Genomic DNA, 26,974 nt, shown 5'->3' on the forward strand with positions numbered 1-26,974 from the left:
TATATATATATATATATATATATATATTTTTTTTTTTTTTTTTTTTTTTTTTTTTTTTTTTTTTGCTCAGGCAATTGGAGTTAAGTGACTTTCTCAGGATCACATAGCTAGGAAGTGTTAAGTGTCTGAGGCGAGATTTGAATGCAGGTCCTCCTGATTTCAGAGCTGGTACTCTATCCAGTGTGCTATCTAGCTGTCTCTATCTTTCCTATTCTGTAGATCATATCTTATTTAATCTTTGTTCCTTCCTCCCCCACCATGCCAAAACAAATAAAAGAAAATTAATAAGACCCATACTCTGTGCTCTTAATAAATTTTTATTGAAGTTTATCCTGCATTAGTCCAGGTATACCATCCCATCCCACAAAGGTTTTAGTTTCTTCATCTACAAAATTTGAGAGTTTTGAATTTTAGTTCTAAACTTTTCTTTCTCTTATCTGTGATTATATGACCCTCTTTTTAAAATAGTACTTAAACATTTGGGCCAGTACTTATTTTCATATTTGTTTTCATCAGTATTGTTAGTGACAGGAGAAACTACATTTATCTAACAACTATTAAATGACTCCTGTATGTATGTTATCATACTTCAACCAGTTTTTTAAAAGTGAAGATTGCATAATTTCCTTTTATAATATATGTGTAATTTGATCATTATAAACATTTCTTAATATCTGACCTAACCCTATATTTATTGCTTTTAGTATTTGTTTTGTTTTCATTGAAATGGTGAAGAGTTACTATTTTTCAGTTTTCAAACATTACTGGTTACTTCCTCCCCACTGACTTCCCTCTTCCAGGATAGCATGACTTTAAAATAAGGACATAGGCGTGAACAATTGGATAATGAGAAATAGATGACTTTGTAGATTAGAGTTATTGGAGATAAGGAAATCTTGAGGAAAATCAACTTTTTTTCTTTCCCATTCTTTTGGGGTGAATAAGACAGACAGTTTTTACTTTTTGCCTCAGGTTAGATGCATATGACTTATAGTAAAGCTGATGGTTAATCATAGTCTTGGGATGTGCCAACTGAAGGCTGGAGAGTGTATGAAACACAGGAAAGTGAGACCATTGATAATTATGCTTGGAACCTTCCTTAACTGGCTATGGCCTTCATGAAGACTTGGATTTGGTGTACAAAACCCTCTCCACCAGGGAACCTCTTACTCTAGAATCTATAGTGACTCCTCTGAGTTAATGCAGTGGTATAACTCTATTTCTATTGAGTAGTCCACTGCTTGACTAGTGAGCATTGTTGCCTGATCAGGAATATGTCTAGAAATTCCCTATTCATTCATAGTCTTCCTTCCTTAAATCACTCTTTTGGAAATCTGTTAACATACTACTCATTCCTAAGTCACTGAAACAAATCTGAAACTTCCCATTTTGACAGAGCACCCTCGTAGGCAGGAGAACAGTAATAGCAAAGATCAACATTTATTTCTTCTTGACCTTTCTATTTCTGGGTTTGGGAAGGTGAGTTTACTGTCCTGGCTTTGCTCAAGAACTAAAGGCGTTGTCTTGAGATATGTTGTCCTGTTTGGAGGAAGGCAATAAATGGCACATTGAGTAGTGAAAGGACAAACAGGGGCAGAGCAACTTCTAGGAGGAACAAGGTTTTCATGAATGCAAGAAAAATGAAGGAATGTGAGAGGACAAATATCTAAGATGAAAGTAATAGAACAAGATTTCTAGAGGTCAGGGCAAGAAAGGGTCATGGGATAGATAGTTAAGGTATGTAAGAAATGGAAAGCAGGTTATATAGTAGGATCAGAAAGACTTCATTTGGGTATCCCACAGTTTTGAACAACAGGGTTTAGAAGGAGTAGAGAATTTTGATAGTTTTAGGCTATCCCATAATCAAGGGTTCTGTGAAATGGAAGATAAACATATACATGTTTATAATGATCGAGACAAATTACAATATATTATAAAAGGAAATCATGCAATCTCCATTTAATAAAAAACTCAAAGTGTTTACTTTCTCAGACATTAGGGAAAAGGGAAACTGAGTTGTGACAACCCATCAATTAGGCCCTCAGAAGTATTATCACACTAAAATTTAGTGCCAGTTAATTAATTTCTTTCCAATATGCTAGGGGATGATGTGCAGTGAGAGGGATTCCTTATTCATGGAACACATTTTTAGATCTTGGTTGGAGCTGATGTCTGAAATCTTACTCCTAGAGGTTTTGACAAGAAGAGATCTGGTGTTTGAGGTTCCAGCTATAGGTAATATCCTGGAAGTGAAAAGCCTAGTGTCTTGGTACTTTATAATAATTTTAAGGACTATTTTTGGAAAACCAAGACATTCATTTTTTCCTCAGATTTCTTCAGATTTTGGTGAAGCCTTCACACGTAGAAGTTGCTTTAGGCTTTCAAATCCAATTTCTGAATGTTCACTGTTAAGAAAGGCATTAAAGCATTATACATAGCAGAGTAGATTTTGTCTCCACAAAGTAAAGATGCTTCTAGATTCTCCTTATTCCCAGCTATAGAGTTTTGGGTTATATAATACAACTATACTCAATAGGAATGATGGAGAAGGGAGGGGCAGGAATCTTAGTAAATTTTTTTTAAGATTTTTGGTATGTTTCTAGTAACATTACACTTATAGATTGCTTCATGAGAGCTTTCTTATAATTAATTTATAAATTTAAGTAAAGTTCAAAATGTGATTCTTGATGATAATTCAAGGGCTATGGTTGTTTTATTGTTAAGTAGGTTGAGTATGTGGAATGTATACTTTTTATTAGGAATATGTTTCTTTGGATACAACATCTTAAAGCTGAATTTACTTTTTGACTACCATTTCATACCATTGATTCATATTGAGTTTGTAATCCACTATAATTCCTATGCATTTTTCCATAGGAAATGTTGTCTAGCCATGCCCTCAATCCTATATGTTGAATTTGTGAATTTTTCCTGATTTCTTAAAACTGAAATGTTACAGTTTTCTATTGTAGCTAATTCATTGTTGGTCTAGCTTGTCCAGATCTTTTTGGACATTAATAGCCATTCCTTCTATTAGCTTGCCTACCCAATTTTGTGATGGAGATCTAATAAGCATGCCATCTATGTCATTGATAAAAATGTTGAATAGTACTAGACAAAAGAGATAGTTGTGTATTACTCCACTAAAATCTTCTTTTCTGATTGACATAAAAATATGTCTTTGTATCCAGTTATTCAATAAATTCTTAGCCTATCTAACTGTATTCTCATAATGCTTACTTCTCTCTCTCCTGTACCACAAGGGTTAAATGATCTACTTTGTCAAATGATGTGCTGAAATAAAGGTATAAGTTTTCATAGCTTTCCTCTGGCCTACCAGTCTAAAAATGCTATCAAAAAAGGAAGTCAGGGTAGTTTGATATTTTGTTCTTGATAAAACCCAAGTTGGCTTTTAGTGATCACTATGTCTCTTTAATAATACATTCTAGAAATTCACTAAAAATGATATCATTCTTACTGGCCCATTGTTTCATTCAAGTTTCCAGGAAACTTTTAGAAAAGAACTTCAAAACTATATTCTATCGCAGCACAAAACCCTGTGCTCTGGATTGCATTTCAGGATTTAGAGCCCGTGCTTATAAGGCGAGTACTCAGACAATTCAGCCATCAGTAGCTTGTCTTGGCTGTGACCCTGTTCTTGTTGAGATAGTCACAATTGCCAGCTGTTGTCTTCCCTTGTCAGAGGATAGTAACATTACAATATATTTAACATATTTATAAGTTAACTCTAAATTTAGATCAAAAGCACTGGAACAGACGACTCTGAAAAAGCTGCTTTCTGATAAAACTGATCCTAGATAATAAATCCATGATACTTTGTTATCAAAATAAAAGGTAACAACAGGGATGTCCCTTTGGCTATTCTGCATCTCTGGGAGAGCTGGCTAAGTTTATCTTTCCTCACTCTTTGTCCCAGATCACCCAAGCAAGGGTAACTTATAGAATTGCAGCACATTCAAATTCACATAGCTTGTGGGTATAAATACTATCTATTATGTATTCGTATTTTAAGTGATGGATAGAAAGTGTCATTAGAGAAGGGTTAGGGATTCCTTTTAGGAGAGAATAAGAAGAGAAAATCAAGGGAGAAAAAGGAAAGAGCAACTTTTGTATCAACCATATTTTACAGGTATAGGTATCCCCCTATATGAAACAGAGGAAGTCACTGTGGGCAGAAATAAGGTAGGATTAAGACTGAGTCAGAGACAGAAAGACAGAGACAGAGAGAGAGAGAGAGAGAGAGAGAGAGAGAGAGAGAGAGAGAGAGAGAGAGACAGAGACAGAGAGAGACAGAGACAGAGAGAGACAGAGACAGAGACAGACAGACATGTAGAGAGGGGGGAGAAAGGATAAGGAGGGAGAGAAAGAGAGGGAGAAGGGGAGATAGAGAAAGAGAAAGACAGACACAGAGGAGCAGACAGAGAAGAAAGACATGTACACAGATAGAGAGACACAGAGAGGGAAGGAGAGAGAGGGAGGGAAAGAGAGGGAAGGATTCCTCTATTTGAAATACTAGAGGTGGGTATGGACAGAGAAGGAGGAGGTGGAAGGGGGAGGGAGGGAAGAAAAGAGGGAGAGGGAGAAAAAAGTTTTATCTTTAGATTTGGGTCACCTTCCCACATTTAACACCACATACTAGGATTAGATCAAAATGGGTCCAAGATTTAGGCATAAAGAACGAAATCATAAATAAATTGGAGGAACATGGGATGGTTTACCTCTCAGACTTGTGGAGGAGGAAGGAGTTTGTGTCCAAGAGAGAATTAGAGACCATTATTGATCACAAAATAGAACATTTTGATTACATCAAATTAAAGAGTTTCTGCACAAACAAAACTAATGCAAACAAGATTAGAAGGGAAGTAACAAATTGGGAAAATTTTTTTACAGTTAAAGGTTCTGATAAAGGCCTCATCTCCAAAATATACAGAGAATTGACTTTAATTTATAAGAAATCAAGCCATTCTCCAATTGATAAATGGTCAAAGGATATGAACAGACAATTTTCAGATGATGAAATTAAAACTATTTCCACTCATATGAAAGAGTGTTCCCAATAACTATTGATCAGAGAAATGCAAATTAAGACAACTCTGAGGTATCATTACACACCTGTCAGATTGGCTAAGATGACAGGAACAAATAACGATGAATGTTGGAGGGGCTGTGGGGAAAACTGGGACACTGATGCATTGTTGGTGGAGTTGTGAAAGAATCCAACCATTCTGGAGAGCAATCTGGAATTATGCCCAAACAGTTATCAAAATGTGCATACCCTTTGACCCAGCCAGTGCTGCTATTGGGCTTATATCCCAAGGAACTACTAAAGAAGGGAAAGGGACCTGTATGTGCCAAAATGTTTGTGGCAGCCCTTTTCATAGTGGCTAGAAGCTGGAAGATGAATGGATGTCCATCAATTGGAGAATGGTTGGGTAAATTATGATATATGAAGGTTATGGAATATTATTGTTCTATAAGAAATGACCAACAGGAGAAATACAGAGAGGCTTGGAGAGACTTACATCAACTGATGCTGAGTGAAACGAGCAGAACCAGAAGATCATTATACACTTCAGCAATGATACTGTACGAGAATGTATGCTGATGGAAGTGGATTTCTTCAACATAAAGAAGAGCTAATCCAATTCCAATTGATTAATGATGGACAGAACCAGCTACATCCAGAAAAGGAACACTGGGAAATGAATGTAAACTGTTATTTTTACCTTCTGAATCCAATTCTTCCTGTGCAACAAAAATTCGGTTCCACACACATATATTGTATCTAGAATTATACTGTAATATATTTAACATATATAAGACTGCTTGCCATCTGGGGGAGGGGGTTGGGGGAGGAAGGGAAAAAATCTGAATAGAAGTAAGTGCAAGGGATAATGTTGTAAAAAATTACCCATGCATATGTACTGTCAAAAAAAATGTTATAATTATAAAATAAAAACAAAAAAGATTTGGGTCACCTTTAAGTTTTAGTTTGTCAGAAAACATAATTGCTGATTTGTTTTTCTCTTAAGAAAATGCCAAAAACCTTATTATTTTGCTCTATCGGTGTAGACTCAGAAAATTCTTATAGCTATTTGCAGGTAAGACTTCAGTGTCAAGGTTTTTCTCATGAATTACTTTGTTATTTAAAATCAAATTTTCCACTGATTAATCTCATTCTATAAACAATAATATCTATATTTCTCAGATCATTTTCAAATCTTCCTTTTGTACTAATTCCTAATGTTTCTGAAATATATGCATATTTTATCTATTTATTCATACACACACACACACATATACACATACACACAGTACACATGTAGAGGAATATAACCATGAAATGTGACTGTCGATTTTTATTCTGTCTACTGATCACTGGTAGTGTGCGCTTTTTGTTTGCACTGTTAGTTACTCTTTGAAATTCTGGCCCTTGTCCAATGGGAAGCATTATGTTTTGCTCCAAAAGTTAGCCTCTCCATCTTTGTTCAGTGCTCAACATCAGGCTGCTTGTTGTTATTGCTTCCCAGAGATGACCTTGATTTTTTCCTTGAAATGCATTTAATCCATGGAGCAGATCTAGGATCAGCAGGTGCAGGATGGAAAGTCACTCATTCAGGTTTGTTTTTGGCACAGTGAGGTAGTGTTGGGAACAGTCTAGAAATTAGACCTGTACAAAACCGTACAAACTGCCTTAGAAATGTGTTGTGCTCTTCCCCCTTTCCATTGAAGGTCTTCAAATAGAGATTAAATAACCAATTGTTAGTATGATGCATCAAGGATTTATTTTAGGAATGGATAAAAAATATGGCTAACTCAGATCCCATTCTAACACTGAAATTCTGTGACATAGTTCTTTAGTCAAATGGCTTTGGCTTGAACTGGCCATGGCCACCCCCATCAAAGCTCTCCATAAACAGTAGGTACTGTTGCCAGGTCCTTGGATAATGCATTCGCCATCTCATTCAAAAACATCACTCCTAAGGGTGATTGCTACCCTTGGGTGTTAATGACCGAAAAGACTGTAGGATTAGTGGAGTGGAAAAAAAAAAGTTGGTGAAGAGAGTTTCCACTAAATGTAATATCAGAATCTTGGAGAGTGTTTAGAGAATCTGTCTGAGTCCAATACATTACTGGGCTGGAAAGAAATGTAACATTGCTGGAACTGATGAATACTGAGGATACTGTGCCAGAGTGAACCCAGGCCTCGGGGCAAAGCTTCCTCCTGCTGAGAGATTTGCTTGTTTTGCAAACTGTACAAGTAATTGGTTGTTAAGTCATATTTTGCAATTTTGAGGCACTAGTTTAGAAAATGGCTACAACAAGATATTGGCAAAATGGAGTAGAGATGTTCTTTTAAGTATTGAAAGGCTCTGTTTAGATACTCAATGATATGCTACAATATTTTCCCCCCAGATGGCTGAAACTGTTGACTTAAGCTATTTAAAGTGTCAGAAGTGTATAATCTTCAAAAGGGTCATTAATGTTTCAAATATAAGCCTACAGAGTCTAATGGAAACCCTCACTGAGATTGCCAGGGTGTGTGTTACTAGTATCATTTTCATTGTTGATAAATCCAAATGCTTATCATGTTGTGACATCCAAAAAATAAATCATCCAGTCATTCAACTAACATTTCTAAAATACCTACTTTGTTGCAATCCCTATATTAGATTTCTAAAATACAAAGTTAAAAATAAAGTAGTCCTGCCCTCAAGAAGCTTATATCATATTATGAAAGCCATGTACGTATGAGCACATTCAAAATTTACTCTTGATCAGTTGTGTCTGGCTCTTTGTTGACCCCGGTTGGGTTTTCTTTGGCAAAGATGTTGGACTGGTTTGCCATTTCCTTCTCCAACTCAATTACAGGTGAGGAAATGGAGGCAGACATGGCTAAGCGATTTGCCCAGGGTCACACAGATAATAAATGTCTAAGGCTGGATTTGAACTTAATGAGTTTTTATGACTCCAGGACTGATACACCATATCCAAAATAGGTATGCATAAACTATATAAAAATGATTCCTGCTTCCTTTTCTTATAAGGGGTGGTGTTTGAAGTAAAATTTAAAGACATATAAGAGTTCTAAAAAATTCTAGAAGCAAAATAAGACTGCATTCTAGGGGCTGGCTTGTATAACAGCAGAGAGATACACAGTGGATTTTCATGGGTGAAGAATAATAAGAAAGTCTATTCAGTGAGATTGAGATGTGCAGGAGAGAAATTCAGTGTAATAATCCTGGGCACCAGGTGTCAAGGGCTTTAAATACCAAAAGCAGGAACATCAATTTAATCCTACAGATAATAGGGAATAGCTAGTTTATTATGCAGGAGAGAGAAATGACCAGATGTGTACTTTAGTTATGTCACTCCACTTAGTGTATAGAAAATATATTGGACTAGATGTTTGTCCAAATGTAAATTTGAAGTTAGGAATATGGAAATATTGTTGTTGCTGTTACTATTGTTCATTTACTCAGTTGTGTCCAACTCAACTCTCTTTTCTTGGCAAAGAAACACAGCTAGGAAGTGTCTAAGGCCAAATTACAACTCAGAAAGATGAATCTTCCTGACTCTAGGCCCAGCACTGTATGGGCTTTGCCACCTAAATATCATTAGACAGATGTTAAACACTTAAGAACAATATAAGGACCTATTGACTTGAAGGAATTCTAACTTCCTAAAGCCAGATAGAAGTGGATTTGTGCATATATCTTCCTGTGTGTGTGTTATGGATCCCAGTATTGAAAAAACAAAGGCAAAACAAAACTTTTTTTTTCTTTTCCATTTGTCATCATTAGTACTACTACTTCAAAAAAGCTAAGAACTCTTTGACTTAATATATCCTGTTACAGGAATGTCTGGACTCTGACCTGCTACTTATGATGTGCTAAGAGCTGGCATTTCCCTATTCCTTGTGTATGGAACCATGCCATAGACTTTTTAAATAGGTCAAAGGGAGTCCTTAAGATTTTTCAGATGCTGCAGAGATGATGCGGAATATCAAATTTGAGCGCTCAGCAAGAAGATGAGTCTCTTTTATACTTAGAGGTCTAAGAAAGCTATTATCTCAATATGGATGTGTTTGGAATAAGGTCCTAAACTTCAATAAAGCCCTAACCCTAACATGGATGCTTTGATAGATTGCAGGAGGAACTCTATTCTTATGGAATTCCTATAGAATGGAGCAATCAAATAAGAGTCTTCTTGTACATGGTGTAGTTAATTTCCAGGGCAGCAAAGTGGTATAGTGGATAAAATGCCAGCCCTGGAGTTAGGAAGACTCATTATTCTGAGTTCAAGATTAGCCTCAGATACTTATTAGTTTTATGACCCTGGACAATAGACTTTCTCCAATTTTCCTCAGTTTTCTCATCTGTAAAATGAGCTAGAGAAGGAAATGGTAAAGCAATTGGATATTTCTGCCAAGAAAACCCTCAAATTGGGTCACAAAGAGTCAGGCATAACTGAACAACAACTAATACTGATAATGGTTCAACTTTAAATGGTTCTTTCAGAATTGACAGAATAATATAACATTTATAGAAAATTTTCAGTATGACCTTGTATGTTTTGTTATTCCACACTCCATGGTGATTGTTCCAAATCTTAATTGTCTCAAATTCTCTACTGTATTCCCTTCCCCCTCTCCCACCCCATACTGTACTGAAAAATTGAGTGAGGCAATTCACTATGAACTCCTTTTTTTTCTTCTTCATCTTTTACCACTATCTCCACATTTACTTTTGTTACATATGAAGAAATAGGCTTTTTCTTTGCCAAGGCTAAGCACTGTTGATCCCCTTCTGTTGCATTCCTGAAAATTATCTACAAAGTCCTAATTCTCTTATTTTCAATTTATTTACTTGCTTTCTCTGCAATTACTAGCATTACTGCTAATGTCTCTTTTCACTAAAAACAAAAACAAAAACAAAAAAAACAACCCTAGAAACATATAAATAAAACCCACCAAACTTCATTTGATCTTACCATTCCTACTAGCCATTATCCTGTATCTCTCTTCCATTTTATGGTTCATCTCTTTGGAAATGCCATCTACACTTAGTGACTCCACTTCTCATATCATTGTTTTCTAAACTATCTGCAGTGTGGCTTTAGCTTCAGCCGAAATTTATTTCTCCAAAGTCACCAATGATCAGTTAAAGCTCTTTACAATCAAGAACCTTTACTTTTCTAGTCATATTTTTTCCTCCTCTTAACACATTCTATTTATTCAGTTATACAGATTATTCTTTTTATAAGAAATTCCATCTGTCTCCATGATTTTGTCCTGGCTAACCACAATTCCTGATGTGTTCTCCTTACTCACCTCTACAACTTAGAATCTCTGGCTTCCTTCAAGATTGAGCCCAATACCACTTTCTGCAAAGCTCTTTCCTGGTTGCTATAGTTACTAGAGACTTCCCCCCTCTAGTAACTTTCACATGTCTTTTTATGTGTATGTCTCTTCCATTAGAATGTCAGCACTTTGAGGGAAAGAGATATTTTTGCTATTCTTTGTTTCTCCATTAGTTAGTATAGTGCCTGGTTAGTAAGTACTTAGTAAATATTCATTAAGTGATTGCTTTGTCCAAAAATACAAAAGGATGAGCCCTTCATATATTTGTCTTTGGCAGTGTAGTTGATTTAGTCTATTTGGACCCAAAAGGCTAAAAAGGACAATTTTTAATTGACTGATTTTGCTTTAAAATAAGGGAAAGCTTCCTAAAAAATGTAGGTATCTGAAAGAATTAATTGGCTAAGGATGTACTAGATCTCTTCTTACTTGAGGTCTTTAAGCACAGTGCTCACTTGTTCTGGATATTGATCTGTTCTTGGTCAGACAGGAGATGAATTCTCTAGCCTCTAAGACTCTGTAATTTTATAGTCTTGTAATGAAGCCTCAGTACAAAACTTTAGTGGAGGAAAGGCTCACAATAGCATACTAGACCAATACAAATCACTAAGGTGACATTTTAAAGACCTCTAGAATCTTCTTCCAGTCTCCCCTTTTAATTTTATTTATATTTTCTCCTTCACATCCTTTCTGTTCCAGTCAAATTGTAATAATAGCCTTTCCTACATTTTGACCCGTTATCCCCCTTTTTCAGGTATTTGGTACATGGGCTGTCCCTTCCTGTATATTCCTCTCTCTCCTATGAGCATCATGAATTTGTTATATGCATAGGTGTCAAAGGCTTAAGGGAATTTTCAATATTTCCAAATTTTATAGAATACATCTGTGAAATAGTTGGTTTTGCGGTCTTGTGCTTTGTTTTTATTACAGCTTTATCAAGCATGACATAGGTTTAGGCTTGAACTTGCAAAAGAAAGACTTGGAATCTAAATTGGGACACCAAAATTTCCTAATTTTGAGATTATTAGCTAGTTGTATTAGAGTGAACTAGTCACTGAACTCTTCATCTGTTAAATAGCATTTCATGCCCACATTACTTCCCTTTCAAGGTTGTTGAAAGGAAAACAGTTTACAGATAATAAAAGCACTATACAAATATGAGCTGTTATTATTATGTCTGTTAAACACCCAACTGCCTCTTGATGGTGAGAATTGCTCAGGAACCTTCCTTGGGGCAGCTCTGACAGAAATAGGGCATTTTCCCCCCTTTCTTTATACTTCGCTACAAAATTTATAGGCAAGCCCAAACTAGCTTTGGCTTCCCGGTGCAAATGGAGCAAGTTGATCATGCCTGATAAAATGACACTAGAAAAAGATGCTGCTGAAGGACTTTATTTTCTGTGCTTATGTGTTATTCACTATGACTGCAAATTTTAAACACAAGTGTCTCTGGGCTTTTAGAAGAAGAAAAAGAAGGACTGTGGGCTTGTTGAAAACATGATGAGCAGAGGCAAAACACTTTGGGGGGGACTCAACACTTCAGTTGTCATGGTAGCCAAAAGCTTTTAAGTAGATCAATTTTTTTTTCCTTCACAGAAATTGAAGGTCTGTATTAGTATGCTGAGAATGAAGAGGTCAGTAGCAACATAAATGAATTGAGAGGTGAGAATATATACTTTTACTTTTCCAACCATTGGTGTTAGGAAAATTATATCCTTTTAAAGTTCAAAGTTTTAGTTTAGCTAGGGGTAGGAAATCTGGGAGCTTGGCAGAATATCTCAGTTTTTGTACGGGTTTCTTGTCAACACAAGTTGTTTCCAAGTCAGTTATGAATAAAATTCAAGTATATTTCCAGATGAATGTATTTTCTTTTATGAATTTTGAAGAGAAATGCAGAATGCCAATACATACCAGCATCCTTGGTAATAGCAGCCACAACTTTTCAAAGCTTAGTTATGAGTCACTGACTTTTAAAAATGAAGGGCCTTCCTTGTATCAGGAGTGAACTATTTCTAGCTATCCAAAGTAGAGGAAAATAAATGTTTAAAAAAAATAACAAAAATGACCTTTCTCCTTAAAAATCATTTCTTAAGAAAACTCTTCTGCCTTGCTTATAGTTGTTAGTATATGAAAATTTGATGAATTTCTTATAAGTATATGTCAATTTCATAAGTTTTATACTACACTAAGCAGATCAGCTTAATCAGTATTTTCATATGGAAAAGCAATTTAGTTTAGGTTTTTTTTTTTTTTTAGAAAAAATATAAATATTCATTTAAAAATTAAGAACTGGGAACATATAACTGGCAAAAATGGCATTTGATACATTCATACTATCATAAGGTAAGGTTTACTTCTGGTTAAAAGGTTCATTGAACTAAAGAATAGTCATCAGCAGTTTGACATCAGCTTGTTGGGAAGTGTCTCAAAAAGTGTCCCAAGTTTTGGTGGGTTGTTTAACAGTTTTGTCAATGGCTTGAACAAAGACATATATGGAATACTTACCAAGTTTTCTGATGACACAGCAATGTAAAGAATAACTAACATATTGAACAGCAGAGTTAGGTTAAATAATGCTGTTTTTTAGTAGCTTAGTGAGGCCAAATCTAAGATTGATATTTAATAGAGATTTAAAAAGATACTATTTTAGGGCTACAGATTCTACTTTTTAAATACAAAGTAGATAAACCGTAACTAGGTAGAAATGTGTCTGAAAAAATGTGGGGGCTTTAGTGAATAAGAAGCAAAGTACAAATAATAAAACTCAAAATTCTCAGAGAGCAGTTTAAAATGTGAAAAACTCAGAAAGACTCCTGGCCACAAGAAGAACTTTATCTTGTCAAGAGACATAAACAGACTAATCAAAGTGATTTAGCAGTGAGCTGTGAGTGAAGACAACATTTAAAAGTCAGGGGAGACAAGGGAGAAGAGAAATAAGGATGGGGTCTAGAGAGTTAGGGAGGGGGTAGAGAGGGTTCTAAGTCCAGAAAAAACTCACATTTCTATGTTAGCAATTGCATGATGGGAACACAAGAAGAGGGATATGTTAATATAGGATAAGGAGGATGCTTTTGTCCCAAAGGTTGCTTTTGGGGCAAAAGCAAAGAGTTGCTTTTAGAGTGTCTGCTAGGGGAAGGAAGGGTCCCTTATCAGAAGGGTTCTTACTGATTTGGTGGGTTGGGCAAGCTTTGGTCATGCTGACAAGATAAAACAGTCCCAGGAATGTGGTTTTCCTTTGTGTGGGATAAGGTTGACAATGGGAACAGGGTTGACTTGGTTAGAATTCACATCATGAACATACAGTACACAACAAAGATATTCAAACTTAGACTACATTGAGAATCACATGGTGACCTGGACTAGGAAAATAGCCAGATTTATTGTACCCTCTACTTTGATCAAATCACATGTGAACATTACATTCAGTTTTAAACTTTACATTTTAGGAAAGACATTGAAAACTTTGAGGACAATTAAGATGGAGAAAAATCTTAAAATTAGTTTTTATGGAGATGAGTCAAAGGAACTTGAACAGCTTAAGGAAGACTTAAGGGTGTCATTATAGCTGTTTTCCCCTTACTAGAAAGACTAGTATTTGGGAGAGACATTACTATCGTTCTAAGGCCCATGAGATAGAAGTAGAACTAATGGGTAGAAATTACAAATAGGCAAATTTACTCCTAAATTTACCATTAACTCCTTAATGACCAGTAGTATCTGAAAGTCAAAAGAGTTACCTCAAGAGGAACTTCCCTGGAGGTTCACAAATGGACATTACTCAGATTATTGTTCAGATATGGGTTGGATTAGTTGGACATTGAGATGCTTTCCAACTCTAAGATTTGAGTCTATGAAGAGAAAAAAAAGGTGTCAATGGAAGGAAAGGGACAAAGCACAAGGAAAGTTAGATAATGTGTAGAAGAGAACAAGAGACAATGACTGAAATAGGTGAAAATTAGTCCTACAAACTTTCCCAACCTGTCCAGGTCTCTTGCCTTTTTGCTGCTTTGTCCCCATTTCTTAACTTCTCTTTTGCCTGTTTATCTGATTCCTCTTGGGATAGTGAGAACCCTCTCTAGTAGGAGCCTGTTGGCCAGTTAGGAGTTAATTCATAGTGCTAACTTGACTGAAGATAAACCCAATTGAGAACAACAAATAGCTCTTTTAAAATGTTCTGGATTTTTTTTTCTCATTTCATAGAAGGAACCTCAAAGGTCATCTAGTCCAATATCCTCATCCTATCCTTATGACTTATTATTTTGTCTTAACTATAGTTTTTGTTTGGGCTTCTGGATTTCATGTATGGTTGGCTTTCTCTCTTGTAAGCACGTCTTGGCTTTTTGCCTTTGGTCCTTTCGTAGTCTTTCTTGGCTGATCTGTTGTAAGCCCCCATTTCTTGTTTTTCTTCAAATATACCATTTCAGCCAGCTTTCTTCCAGATTCCCAGCAGTCTTCTTCCTCTAGCCCCATTCCTATTACATCAGTGTGAGCCTTCACTATTAGAGGATAGGCAATTAAAAAAAAAAAAACAACACAAAAAAACCCCAAACAAACCTCCTTCAAAGTTTGTGCAAAAATAATGGTATTGTCCTATATATGGCTAAAAACTGACATTTAGCTCTTTGGATTGAAAAATTGTACAAATAGAAAAAATCATGAATTTGGAAAATAATGCTAAGAATTATTTTACTAATTGTTCTTTGCTACAGATTTTGGCTACATTTTGTTTTGTTGATTTCTTTGATTGCATGTTTGCATGAGTGATCAAAACTACAAACACACACACACATACACACACACACATATACACACACACACATACACACATCTGTTCTATTAGAAAATAAGCTTCTTATGTTTCTTAGAACCAAACTTTTAGAGTTTGACTTTGGACCAAGGATACCTTGGAGATCATTTAGTCCATGAGTTGTTAACCTTTTTTACATCATGGATTTTTGGCTATGTGGAGAAACTTATGGACCCTTTCTCAGAATAGTGGTTTTAAATGCATAAAATAAAATACATGAGATAACAAAGGAAACTAATTATATTGAAATACAAATATCAACATAAAGTTTATGGAACCTAGGTAGAGAAATCTTGATCTAGTTCGATCTGTTTGTAGAAGTGGAAATTGGAAAGGGATATAGCTGAATGGGTCACTATAGTCACTTTTGTAGTTGATGTTATTTTAGTCATTTTCAGTCATGTTCAACTCTTTGTTTTTGTGGTTTTCTTGGCAAAGATACTCAAGTGGCTTGCCATTTCCTTCTGTAGCTGATTTTATAGATGAGAAAACTGAAGCAAATAGAATTAAGTGATTTTCACAGGGTCACATAGCTGGTAAGTGTCTGCGACCAGATTTGAACTCATGAGGATGAGTCCTCATGATTCCAAGCCCACCACTGTATCCATTGTGCAAACTAGCTGCCTTCATATCCACTCAGAAACTAATGTTTGGTGGTTGGCCAGTCGAGAGAGAGAGAGAGAGAGAGAGAGAGAGAGAGAGAGAGAGAGAGAGAGAGAGAGAGAGAGAATAAGAGAGGGAGAGAGAAAGAGACAGAGACAGAGACACAGAGAAAGAAAGACAGAGAGAGAGAGAGAGACGGAATAAGAAAGAAATACATAGAGAATAAGAGAGAGAGGGAGAGAGAGAGAATAAGAGAGAGAGCCAGAGAAACACAGAGAGAGAGATTTCTTTCTGCATACCAGTCTGTGGTTTCCCAGCAATCCATTGCTAAGCTAGATTATTTGAGGAGGTATGTCAGTACATCCTAAAATGTTTCTTCTTCTCTCCTGCCTTGGGAATACCACATGTGGGTGTGTGCATACATATACACACACACATTATACTAAGAGAGAAAAACAAGTCTTAGCTGTGGGTGTGATTCAGTGAGGAAAAAAAAGCACAGTTTAAACACATCTGTCCTCTACGTGTTCAGAAACCCCAGTGTGTCCTAATAAGCAGGAGAATTGCAAAATGTTCTAGGCCAGGCTTTGCTACTAACTCTGAGTGAGAGTATTTAACTCTTTATGCCTTAGTGTTTCCTTGCTCCTCCTCCTCCTCCTCCTCCTCCTCCTCCTCCTCTTCCTCCTTCTTTGACGATTTTGATTTAAACATATCACAGGGTTGGTGAAATGAAATTATTCAGACTGTAAGAAAAAAGGTGAATGGAGCAAAGAAATCTGGTATAAGAATTGAGGTCACTTGTTCTCCTCTGAACCAATAATTAGTAGGAATTTTAATCCAATTATACTAGCAGGTCTGGGAATTAGTTGGCTTTTATTCTGCTGGTATTGTGTGAAATATTAGCCAAGCCATGTAGCTGAATAACTAGAGAGGATTTAATTATGATAGTTACTGATGTTTTTCAGAACATCAAAGACATCGCTGGCAGATTATGAAGCCAGATGTATTACACAAAGTAAGACTTGATCATCATTTTCTAGGTATTTGTATCCTGTACAGGCAAAGGTGTAATTATTGAATAAGTTCTACTAGGGAAACCTTTTACTTCCCCATAGCTTTGCAGTTATTGACTTTGTCTATTGGATTTTGAATTTGGTTTTAGAAAAGTTTGGGAAAAGGACAGTATATTATTGAGGTTCTCTGAAGACCTTCATTTTGCTGTGAAAGTTGGTGTTCACAAATTTCAAGGCAGGATATTAAGAAGGTTAACTTAAAATCACTTAGGTTTTGTCTTCATTAAAAATAAAAGTCTTAATTCCTTTCTTGGGAATTATGAGTCTTTTTAATGGTTTTTATAGTAGTTTGTTTCAATTGCATGACTTTTAAGCATAAAAATCTACAAAAAAAAAATGTAATTTTTCCTATCTTTAGCTAATTGAAGTAGGAACAGTAAAATAACCAAAAGCCCAACTGAAATATAAGAGTCCAATAACTTTTTTCAAGCAATAATTGCTTTGTTGTCAACCACAAACTGGATTGCTGGTCTCTGTGAATCCTCTGAAGAGAGAAGAGTTTTTGAAAAGGAACTGATAAAAACCTAAAAAGAAAGTGACCATATTATCAAGAAATTTTTTAAAAAGTTTTTTGATCCAAAGGCAACTTTATTAAAATTATACACTTTTTTATTTTACTTTTAAGTTCAATGCATAATCTGACCTAATGATTAGAATTGCAAATGAGAAATTAAATGAACAGTATCAAGTTCATGATTTGGAGAATCTGATCTTTTGTTCATTGGGAAAGACTGATAATATTCTCATTTAAGGTTGAATTTTAATAAATCCATGAGGAAAGCAACAACATCTCATGAAATGTTATTTTGGTTGGATAAATAAATCCAAAATTATAATAATAAGAAAAATAAATGTAATATGAATGTGCTAGACTTTTAAAAAGGAGATTCCCACAATTTCAGAAAAAATATAGGGATGATCCCACTGTTTGAGATTCTTTAAAAGGAAGTAATCTTAAGAGTGCTAGAAAAAGGAAATTCTGAAGGCTCAATTTTGAATTTTTTTACTGGGAATAAAAAGGGGGGAAGTTGTCTAAAGAATCTGATTAACATTAGAAGCAGCTTTTTGATAAATTGAAAAATAATCTAGGTCATGTAACCAAGAATGAGTTAAAAAAAAAAAAAAGAAATAGATATGGTTTGGGAGAAACAATGTCAAGAAATAATGCCAAGAATAATAAAGGAGTTTTTAAAAATCTGTTGTGGTCTAGAAAAATAATGAAAGTTGAGAATGAATGGGACAGTAATAATGGATGATGAAAACCAGACCTACTATACTTTTATTTTCTCTAAGAAGATAATCTCTAGATTTAAATATGAAACAAAAACCTAAGAAATGTAAGGAGATATTAAGAAACCATTTAGCATCCCAAAATCAGTTTGTTTATTCCCAGGCTACTGAAAGAACTCGCAGATGTGATTGCTGAAATGTTGTTGGTGACCTCTGAGGAATTTTGAAAATTAGAAAAAGTACTTGGAATTGGCAATATAAAGTATTGTCTTTTATTACCCAAAAAAAGTCAGGAAAAAGACAGATTCTGAAAAGTATGAACTTAACATTAATGCTTGACAGAATTCTAGTTATTAAGTTAACTTGTGGCTACTTAAAAAAAGGAATTTAGCATGATTTATCAGAAACATGCCAGAATAATCTCATTTACTTAATTGATAGTCCTACTAGACTTAAGGTAACTCAGAGAAAAGCAATAAACAAAGTAGTTGTGGGTGTAGCGAGCTATCGTCTCCAGAAGCTGCCGGATCGCTCTCTGGGAAGAGATCTGCTGTGTCTACTCAAATCTCTCAGACAGATTCTTCTTCCTGTAACGAACCGTTGTCTCCAGGCAGTTGCTGTTAACTCTTGTCCAAAGAAGTGACTTCCCTTCCTGCAGAGAGCCCCGTCAAGCCTGATGCAATGCAGACACTTCTCCTTGAATCCTGGCTCTGAATCTCCTCCAGCTCTTATCCTTCTCCAGGCAGACTCACTTTCCAGGCCCACTGTTCTCTCTTTTATTCTCCCAGAGAATGGGCGTGGGATAATGCAAGGGCTTCTGGGAAGAACCACCTCAGCCAATGAGCCTGCTCCTTCCATCAAGTCAACCTGAGTTCTCACCTTGTAATTGTCCAACCTGAATTCTCACCTTGTCACTATCCAGACAACCTCAGTTCTCACTTAGTAATCCTAACATCTCCCCCTTTCTTTTGATTTAGAACATAGGACAGTCATGACCTTGAAACATAAATCCATCAATATGGGAAGTATTACAGATAATTACATAAATGACCTTGAAACATAAATCCATCAATATGGGAAGTATTACAGATAATTACATAAATTACATAAGCATATAGTAACATAGTAACATAACACATGCTAGAAGTATATAACATAATCATAAATTGAAAATGTATAAATGTCCATAAGTCCATTGTCCATTAGTCTCGTCTTGTGTGAGGAAGTCCAATGATTCCTGCTGGTTTTAAAGTTCTTTAACAGTCTTCTTATTATCCATGCTCTTTCAGTGTCAGATGTTTCTTAGATCTTCTCCTTTATTTTGAGGTCTTTCTCTTTTTCTGTCTCTCTCTGATGGACAAGGCGAATATGACTTGTTGGCACCCATCTGATTCCTTCTCCTGCTGAAGAAATACAAGCAAACCCTCTCCCCCAGGCAGTTAACCTATCTGGTCCCTTCCATTCACCACTTTCTGGATCTCTCCACATCACCTGGCGATTATCTAAGGACAGTGGAGATGCTCGCACTGGACACTGCCCTTCTGGTGGGTTATAAAACCTGTCTGCCGGAGCCAGTGCATCTTTGTCAAAAATTAGAAAATTAATGGTATAGAGAACTAAATTTAGAAGTTCCCTAGGGCTACCTGTGGCTCCCCCTTTCTTTTGTTTTTGGAGGAGTGTCTTAATATCTCTGTTTCTTCTCTCTACTATTGCCTGCCCTTGAGGATTAAAGGGTATGCCCGTGGTATGTAAAATCTTATACTGTGCACAAAAGTATGTAAAATGTTTGGACGTATATGCAGGTCCATTGTCTGTTTTTATTGCTTGTGGCACACCCATAATTGCAAATGCTTGTATAAGGAATTCAGTGACCATTCGGGCTGTCTCTTTTGCTGCTGGCATTGCAAATGTGAATCCTGAAAAGGTGTCTACCACGACATGAATAAAAGATAGACGACCAAAAGATTTATAATGGGTCACATCCATTTGCCAGATTTCATTGGGTCTCAAACCACGAGGATTCTTCCCTGGAGGGAGTGTAGGAGCGTGGAAAGGAAGACAAGCTGTACAGCTTTTTACTATGCTCCTAGCTTCCTCTCTTGTGATTCCAAATTGTAAACGTAAAGCTCGAGCAGCCTGATGATATTTAGAATGAGATTCTTGTGCTTCCTGAAATAAAGGACTACTGGCTAACATGGTTAGAAGGCTATCTGCCTTTGAATTTCCATCAAAAATGGGACCTGGAAGTCCACTATGTGAGTGGACATGCAAGATATAAATCTTGCCTGGATGTTTTCTCACTTGCTCTTGAAGTTCCTTAAAGAGCTGATAAATATTGGAGGCTGCAAATTTTATTTGGGCTGTGGCAATTCTTTGTACTACACCTACTGAATAGGCTGAATCAGTAATTATATTTACGTCTCCTGGGTAATAAGTAAGAGCTAGCATGATAGCAAATAATTCATTCTGTTGAGTGGATTGAAAAGGAGTCCTGATTACTCTCTTTATGGTTAAATCATGAGAGTATATGGCACAAATATTTTCTTTGGAGGCATCTGTAAAGATTGTTGGTCCTTTAAGAGGAACCTTAGAAACCTTTTCTTCAAAAATCCATCGCCAATTATGTAGTAGCCGGGTAATCTTTAATGGAGATCCATGTGCAAAATTTGGAGCGGTGGCCAATAAAATTTGCCATTCTGGGATGGTCTCACAGCATACATTAATTTGTGCATGAGTATAGAATGTGTATATTTTTTCAGGACTTATTCCAGATAATAATGTGTTACTCTCTTAATAGCCTTTAATAAAATCCTAGCCACAAGCACTGGGTAAGGTGTAAGGCTTTGTACTGGTTGTGCTGGGAGGTTCACCCACTCAATCACTCTGTCTCCTTGATGAAGGACTGCTGTGGGTGCCTCTTTTGTAGCAAAAACTGATATTTCCAAGGGTTTTTGAGTGACTCTTTCAACCACATTGGATAAAGCCAGTTCAACTTCTCTCAAAGCCTCTTGTGCTTCTTTTGTAAGCTGGCGTGGTGAATTTAAAGCACTGTCTCCCCTTAAAATGTCATATAGAGGTTGTAGTTGATTGGTAGTTAAGCCTAACACTGGACGCATCCATTGGATATCTCCTATTAATTTTTGAAAGTCATTTAAGGTGTTCAACTTCTCTGTTCTTAAAGAAAGCTTTTGTACTGTGAGTGTCTTAGGATATACTTCATATCCTAAATATTGAAAAGGAGCATGTCTTTGAATTTTTTCTGTAGCTATATGCAGTTTGTAGTACTTTAATGTTTCCATGGTCCTTTGTAGACATGCCTCTAACATTTGTTCCTCAGGTGCACATCCCAAAATATCATCCATATAATGTAACAATATTACTTTTGGAAAGGCTTTTCTTACTGGAGCAAGAGCAGCTGCAACATACATTTGGCACATAGTAGGGCTGTTTTTCATTCCCTGTGGCAAAACTGTCCATTCATATCTTTTATAAGGCTCGGCCAAATTAACACTAGGCACTGAAAAAGCAAATCTTTTCATATCCTCCTTATCTAGAGGAATAGAATAGAAACAATCCTTAATGTCTATAACCCATAGAGGCCATTCTCTTGGCAACTGAGTAGGAGATGGAAGTCCAGGCTGAAGAGTTCCCATAGTTTCCATCTGTTCATTTACTCTTCTTAGATCAGTTATCATCCTCCATTTTCCAGATTTCTTTTTCACCACAAATACTGGGGAATTCCAAGAACTTAGAGAAGGCTGCAAGTGTCCTTGGTCAAGTTGTTCGTTCACTATGTCTAATAAGGCCTGAATTTTATCACTTCTTAAGGGCCACTGTTCTACCCACACTGGTGAATCAGTCTTCCACTGAATAGGAACTGGTGAAAGTGCAGGTAGGCCTTCAACAGCAGCCCTGCCTAAAAAGCCGAAGTGCTTATTTGTAATCCTATCTGCTGTAAAATGTCTCTTCCCCACTCCTTAATTTTATTCAAATCTAATGGTGCATATCTTCTCCTTTTTTTACCTACAGAGTCAGTATTTTCAATCACAGGATGTGCATGTATAAAATCACTTATATCCTGTCCTTCTCTCTTAGCTTTGACCAATGCTTTTTCTAATCTTGTCATAGGCTTAGGCTTCTTCACAGGCAATTCTGTTTGTGTTTCTGCCTCTTATTAGAAAATTAATGGTATAGAGAACTAAATTTAGAAGTTCCCTAGGGCTACCTGTGGCACGCTACACATGACAATTAATTAAAGGCTTACTGAGTTCTGAGCACCCGGGATACAAATACAAACGAGTCTTAGGGTTTGATGTGAGGTCTCCTTCTTGGGTATACTGCAGAAGAGATTTTGTCATCATTTCACATGAAAGAATGAAGTGAAGTTCATGGATGTTATCATAAGGAAACACAAGGTAGAGATGAAGCAGATTGTCAGCACATAAGAGTTCTCTGAGAAAACATAAGTTGTTTTTTTTTTGTTGCTGTTCTCTAGAAAAAAACCACTCAATATTCCTGACATCATTTAAAAATAAACAAACAAACTGAATTTTGCAGTGAGTTTTCTGCAAAGACTGGCAAGAAGATATTCTACCCTAGTTTCTTTTGGATGTCAGCTTCTACCAGAAGAGCCGAGCAAAACCTAAGTAATATTAACCAGGGTATAGATCATGATGTAATCTTCTCCCCTATGCTCAACATTGGTAAGGTTTTTTGTTTTTGTTTTTGTTTTTGTTTTTCTTATTAGAGTCTAATTTTCAGCTCCACATTTTAAAAGCAATTTGTGGAAATTTGAGATGATCCAGAGAAAAAGAATGAAATGACTTTTGGGTGAGGGGGGAATAATTTCTATGTTAAACTGAAAAGAACAGGAATCATTTACCACTGAAAAGAGAAGGTAAAGTGGTGACATCATTATAGAAGCTGGTCTTCCATTCAGCATACATGAGCCACTCATCATAGATCAATTGAGACTGACACATTCCCCTTGAAATCAGTGGCTGATTGGCACCCTGTGGATCCCCTATGCCCCACATCTGTTGCTTGGAGTGGAGCCCTTGGTGATTATGAAAGACATTGTTGTTTCTTGGTTTCCAAACAAATTCAGTGCCAGCCCAATAAGTTAGAGAGCAAAAGGAAATGGTTTCCCACTCATTCCAGTTAGCTTTAAATCCTCAAAAATTGGGCTGATAATGAATTTAAAGTTGGAAAAGATCTTAGAGATGATGTGACCCAGAACCTTCATTTTACAAATAAAACACAAAGATGCACGTGCACACACACACACACACACACACACACACACACACACACACACACATACACAACTAAGGTCCAGAGGTACTGTAACTTATTGGGAGTTTTTTAGGTGCTAAGTGATGATTTGTGATTTGAACTCAGGTCTTTTGTCTCTAAGGACACTGTTTATATCTCTATAAACTATCTGTAGAGCCAAAGAATTGCTTTAATCAGCCTTGTCTTCTCTTCTTCTTCCTCTTCCTACCACTATGGCTATGGACTAGACCTAAAAATTCAGTACTCTAGGGCGAATTTTGGGAGGTGGATGAGTCACACATTGATTTAGAAAACCATAAATGAACATCTGTGTTGGCTTGTATTTTTATTTATTTTATTAAACATTTAAAATATATTTTAATCTGGTTTAGTCTGCTGACCAACTTATAAATTTGACATCTCTGATATAGGGAATTCCCTGGTTGAAGAAATACACTCAATAAATGCAAATCAATATTTTTCTTCCACCTATCATCTTAAAAATTTGTCTAGGGCACTTAGAGGTTTTAAATACTGATTTGATGACTTGTCCAAGGTCAAACAGCCAGTGTGTCAGAGACAAGCTTTAAACCCAGTTCTTTCTGACTTTTAGGATTGGTTTCTATTCACTATACCTCAGCTATCTCTTTACTTAACTTTCTGTATGCCTCTTCTACCCCCAGTAGACCATACGTTTTTTCAGAGCAAGGACTGTATATTTGCATTTCTTTATATCTCTAGCACTTAACAAGCACTTGACACATAGTAGGCAATAATTGATTGTTACTTGTTTGCCTTTCTAATTTTTCAAACAGAATTTTTTGGTTTCAGAATATTACATGTATCACCTAATTTGATCCTCATAGGTAGGTGCTGCTATTTTGCATTTTCCAAATGAGGAAACTGAAGCTTACAACTTGTCCAGTGTTTGACAGGTTTCAACTTAACATTTCTTAAATGTATGGTTTTAAGATGTACGTTGGAGATATAGGGAACAGGGTTCACTGAGGGCAAGGCAAGAATCAATTTATGTTCCTCCATTTTATACTTCTTATGAGTGGGGCAAGAAACCAAATCAGATCTTAAAAAAACTATTCACGTGCTTTATTTTGAAGAAATCCAGAAAAGACTATAAACTTAGAACTGTCAAAAATTTGAACTATGTAGGTGCATATTTCAATGCAAAATGTGACTTTTACAGAAAGACTAAATCCACTATCTAAAGGATTTATAAAATTTTCATTTCTTTGGACAAGATTGGTTTTAAAGTTGAGTGAAGCAGTTTAGATTCGTGTTTAGGACTGGAGCTCTATTAATTACATGCTGATATCAAAGACACAGTCCCTTGATGCATTACAAGTGCATGGATTTGGTGCATGAGTTCACAATACTAGTATTTTGTGTTTAATGGAGAATAAAACCCAGCAAAGTGTGAGTGTGTATAATGGGCAGGAGGTGTGGAGATGAGGTAAAAATTTGCATCCAAACATACTTAATCAAACTTATAATGCAGTCCTGGGTTCCTTCCCTATGCCCAATTCTTTATGGGGCATTGATCATTCCAGATGCCTTTTGCGCTTACAGTTGCTGTGACTGCCAGCTTTTGTTGTTGTCTGAAGGTAATTAGAGTCTCTCAGCCTGGTGCCTGGGCTCACTTCATGCAGCCATGATTCTGATGGTGGAATAATAGTGGAGCAGAGATGGCTGCTGTCCTGCTGATTTTCAGATTCTGGCTTTTCTTTCTGTGCATGTATAATTACATTTTAAGAAAAACCACCAATAGATAGGTCCTCAGTTTTCTTACACTTCCACAGACACGATATTTGTATATTTTTGTATTTACCTACCTAGTCTTACATTAAAATAGGATGTGATGGGGACATTTTCTAATTGACCTTAACAAATTAAAGTGGTGGCCCATCAAAAATAGGATTCTCTTTCTTTCCTTTCATTTTCCTCCCTCCCTCTACCTCTCTTCTTTCTTCCTTTCTCCTCTCCTTCCCTCCCTCCTTCTCTTCTTTCCCTTCTCCTCTTCCTCCCTCCTTCCCTTCCTTCCTCCCTTCTTCCTTCCTTTCTTTCTTCCTTGCTCCCTCCCTTCCTCCTTTCCTTCCTTTCTTCCTTCCTCTTATCCTTCCCCTCCCTTTTTTCCCCTCACTCTACTTCCATTTGTCTTCTGGATATTTATTAAGTACTTATGAGTAAAACATTATATTAACCACTAAAGAAATATAAAAACAAACACCATATATCCAGCAATATTCATATACTTTGCTATGTGAATAAACAATTACCATACCAAAAAAACAACAACAACAACAACAAAAAACCTAAGAATGGTTTTATATAAGAGGTACAAAAGACACTGGATGAGATAACTCCTAAGCTAGGACTTGCAGTGTGCATAGAATTTCTTAAACTAAATTTAAAAATTAGCAAATGTTTATTTTTTCTTCTTTCTTCCCTACCACTGAAATATAAAAATAAAAGCAAAACCCTTATAACAAATATATGTATATATGGTCAAGCAAATAGATTCCCCCATTAACCATGTCCAGAAATGTGTTTTTCATTCTGCATATTTAATCCATCTTTTTTTTTTTCATCAATGCTTTGGATTTATGGCTGTGGGGAAAAAACAGCCTTTATTTTAAACCTTTAGAATAAATTGTATATAGTATAAAGTTTGGTTTCAATGTTTATTCTTTTCTTTTGTGCTGTTTTTATTTACTTTTCTTATGTTTTTCCTGTTTGTATGTTTTTATATCAAATTATCTATTCCATATTTATTCTTTTGGAAGAATGATTTGAATGACTTCTTGTTGTAGAAATTCTTTCTATTTCTAATAACCAATGGCTCAACGTTGCTGGACATTATTTTGGGAGTATCTTCCACACTCTGCATATTGGAATATTATATTAAAATTTTGTTTCCCATAGATAAGGAGTTATTCTGAGTTTTGAAAATATATTTTTCTCAAAATTGAAGACTTTTCTCTTGACTGCTTATAATATTTTTATTTGAAATTGAAATTCTTAAATTAAATCCTTATATTCATTGATGATTGAAACTAAAGTTTTCTGAGTCAGTGATCTCTGGATTCTATCAATCATTAACATACTCTAAGTTTTCAGTAATTCTGGGCTATTTTCTCGAATTATTTGTTATAGTAACCTGGTATTTAGGTTTTTCATTTAGTCATGTGATTTTTCTGAGAAACTTATTGTCTTCAAAATTGAGCTTTTAGAAGTACTCTTCTCCTCAAGGTAAGTTGATTTGTGTAGAATGCATATAGTCTTTCAAAGCTGTTTATTTGATTTTGTTTTATTCATCTATCCTTTAGATATGCATTTTTAAATTCTACATCTTAGGACCATTTTCAGGGGCTGTCTTGAGTTACATATTTTCTTTTCTGTTTTCTAATTTGCCTACTTTTCCCACTTATCTTGCTTAATTATTCTTTGCTAGCTTTAATTTTTACCCTTTGAGTTCATTTTAATTTCTAAATTTAATTTTTCTTTTGATTTTGAAGCAGCATAGAATTTTTTAAATTCATGATTTCTGAGACAACAGTATACTTTGTAGTTTTGCTTTTATCATTTCTAGTA

At 35.7% G+C, this 26,974-nt stretch overlaps 1 protein-coding gene across 1 annotated transcript in view; it reads left to right on the forward strand.

Moving 5' to 3' along the window:
* LOC141561889 (uncharacterized) overlaps nucleotides 1-26,974 on the forward strand; it is a 242,897-nt gene that overhangs the window by 195,205 nt on the left and 20,718 nt on the right. Inside the window, exon 5 of the mRNA XM_074301972.1 lies at nucleotides 11,978-12,043. Coding sequence (XP_074158073.1) covers nucleotides 11,978-12,031 — 54 coding nt within the window. The 3' untranslated portion in view covers nucleotides 12,032-12,043. The remainder of the gene's footprint in view (nucleotides 1-11,977; nucleotides 12,044-26,974) is intronic.

Source organism: Sminthopsis crassicaudata, chromosome 3 (genome assembly GCF_048593235.1).
Source record: "Sminthopsis crassicaudata isolate SCR6 chromosome 3, ASM4859323v1, whole genome shotgun sequence".
Lineage (NCBI taxonomy): Eukaryota > Metazoa > Chordata > Mammalia > Dasyuromorphia > Dasyuridae > Sminthopsis > Sminthopsis crassicaudata.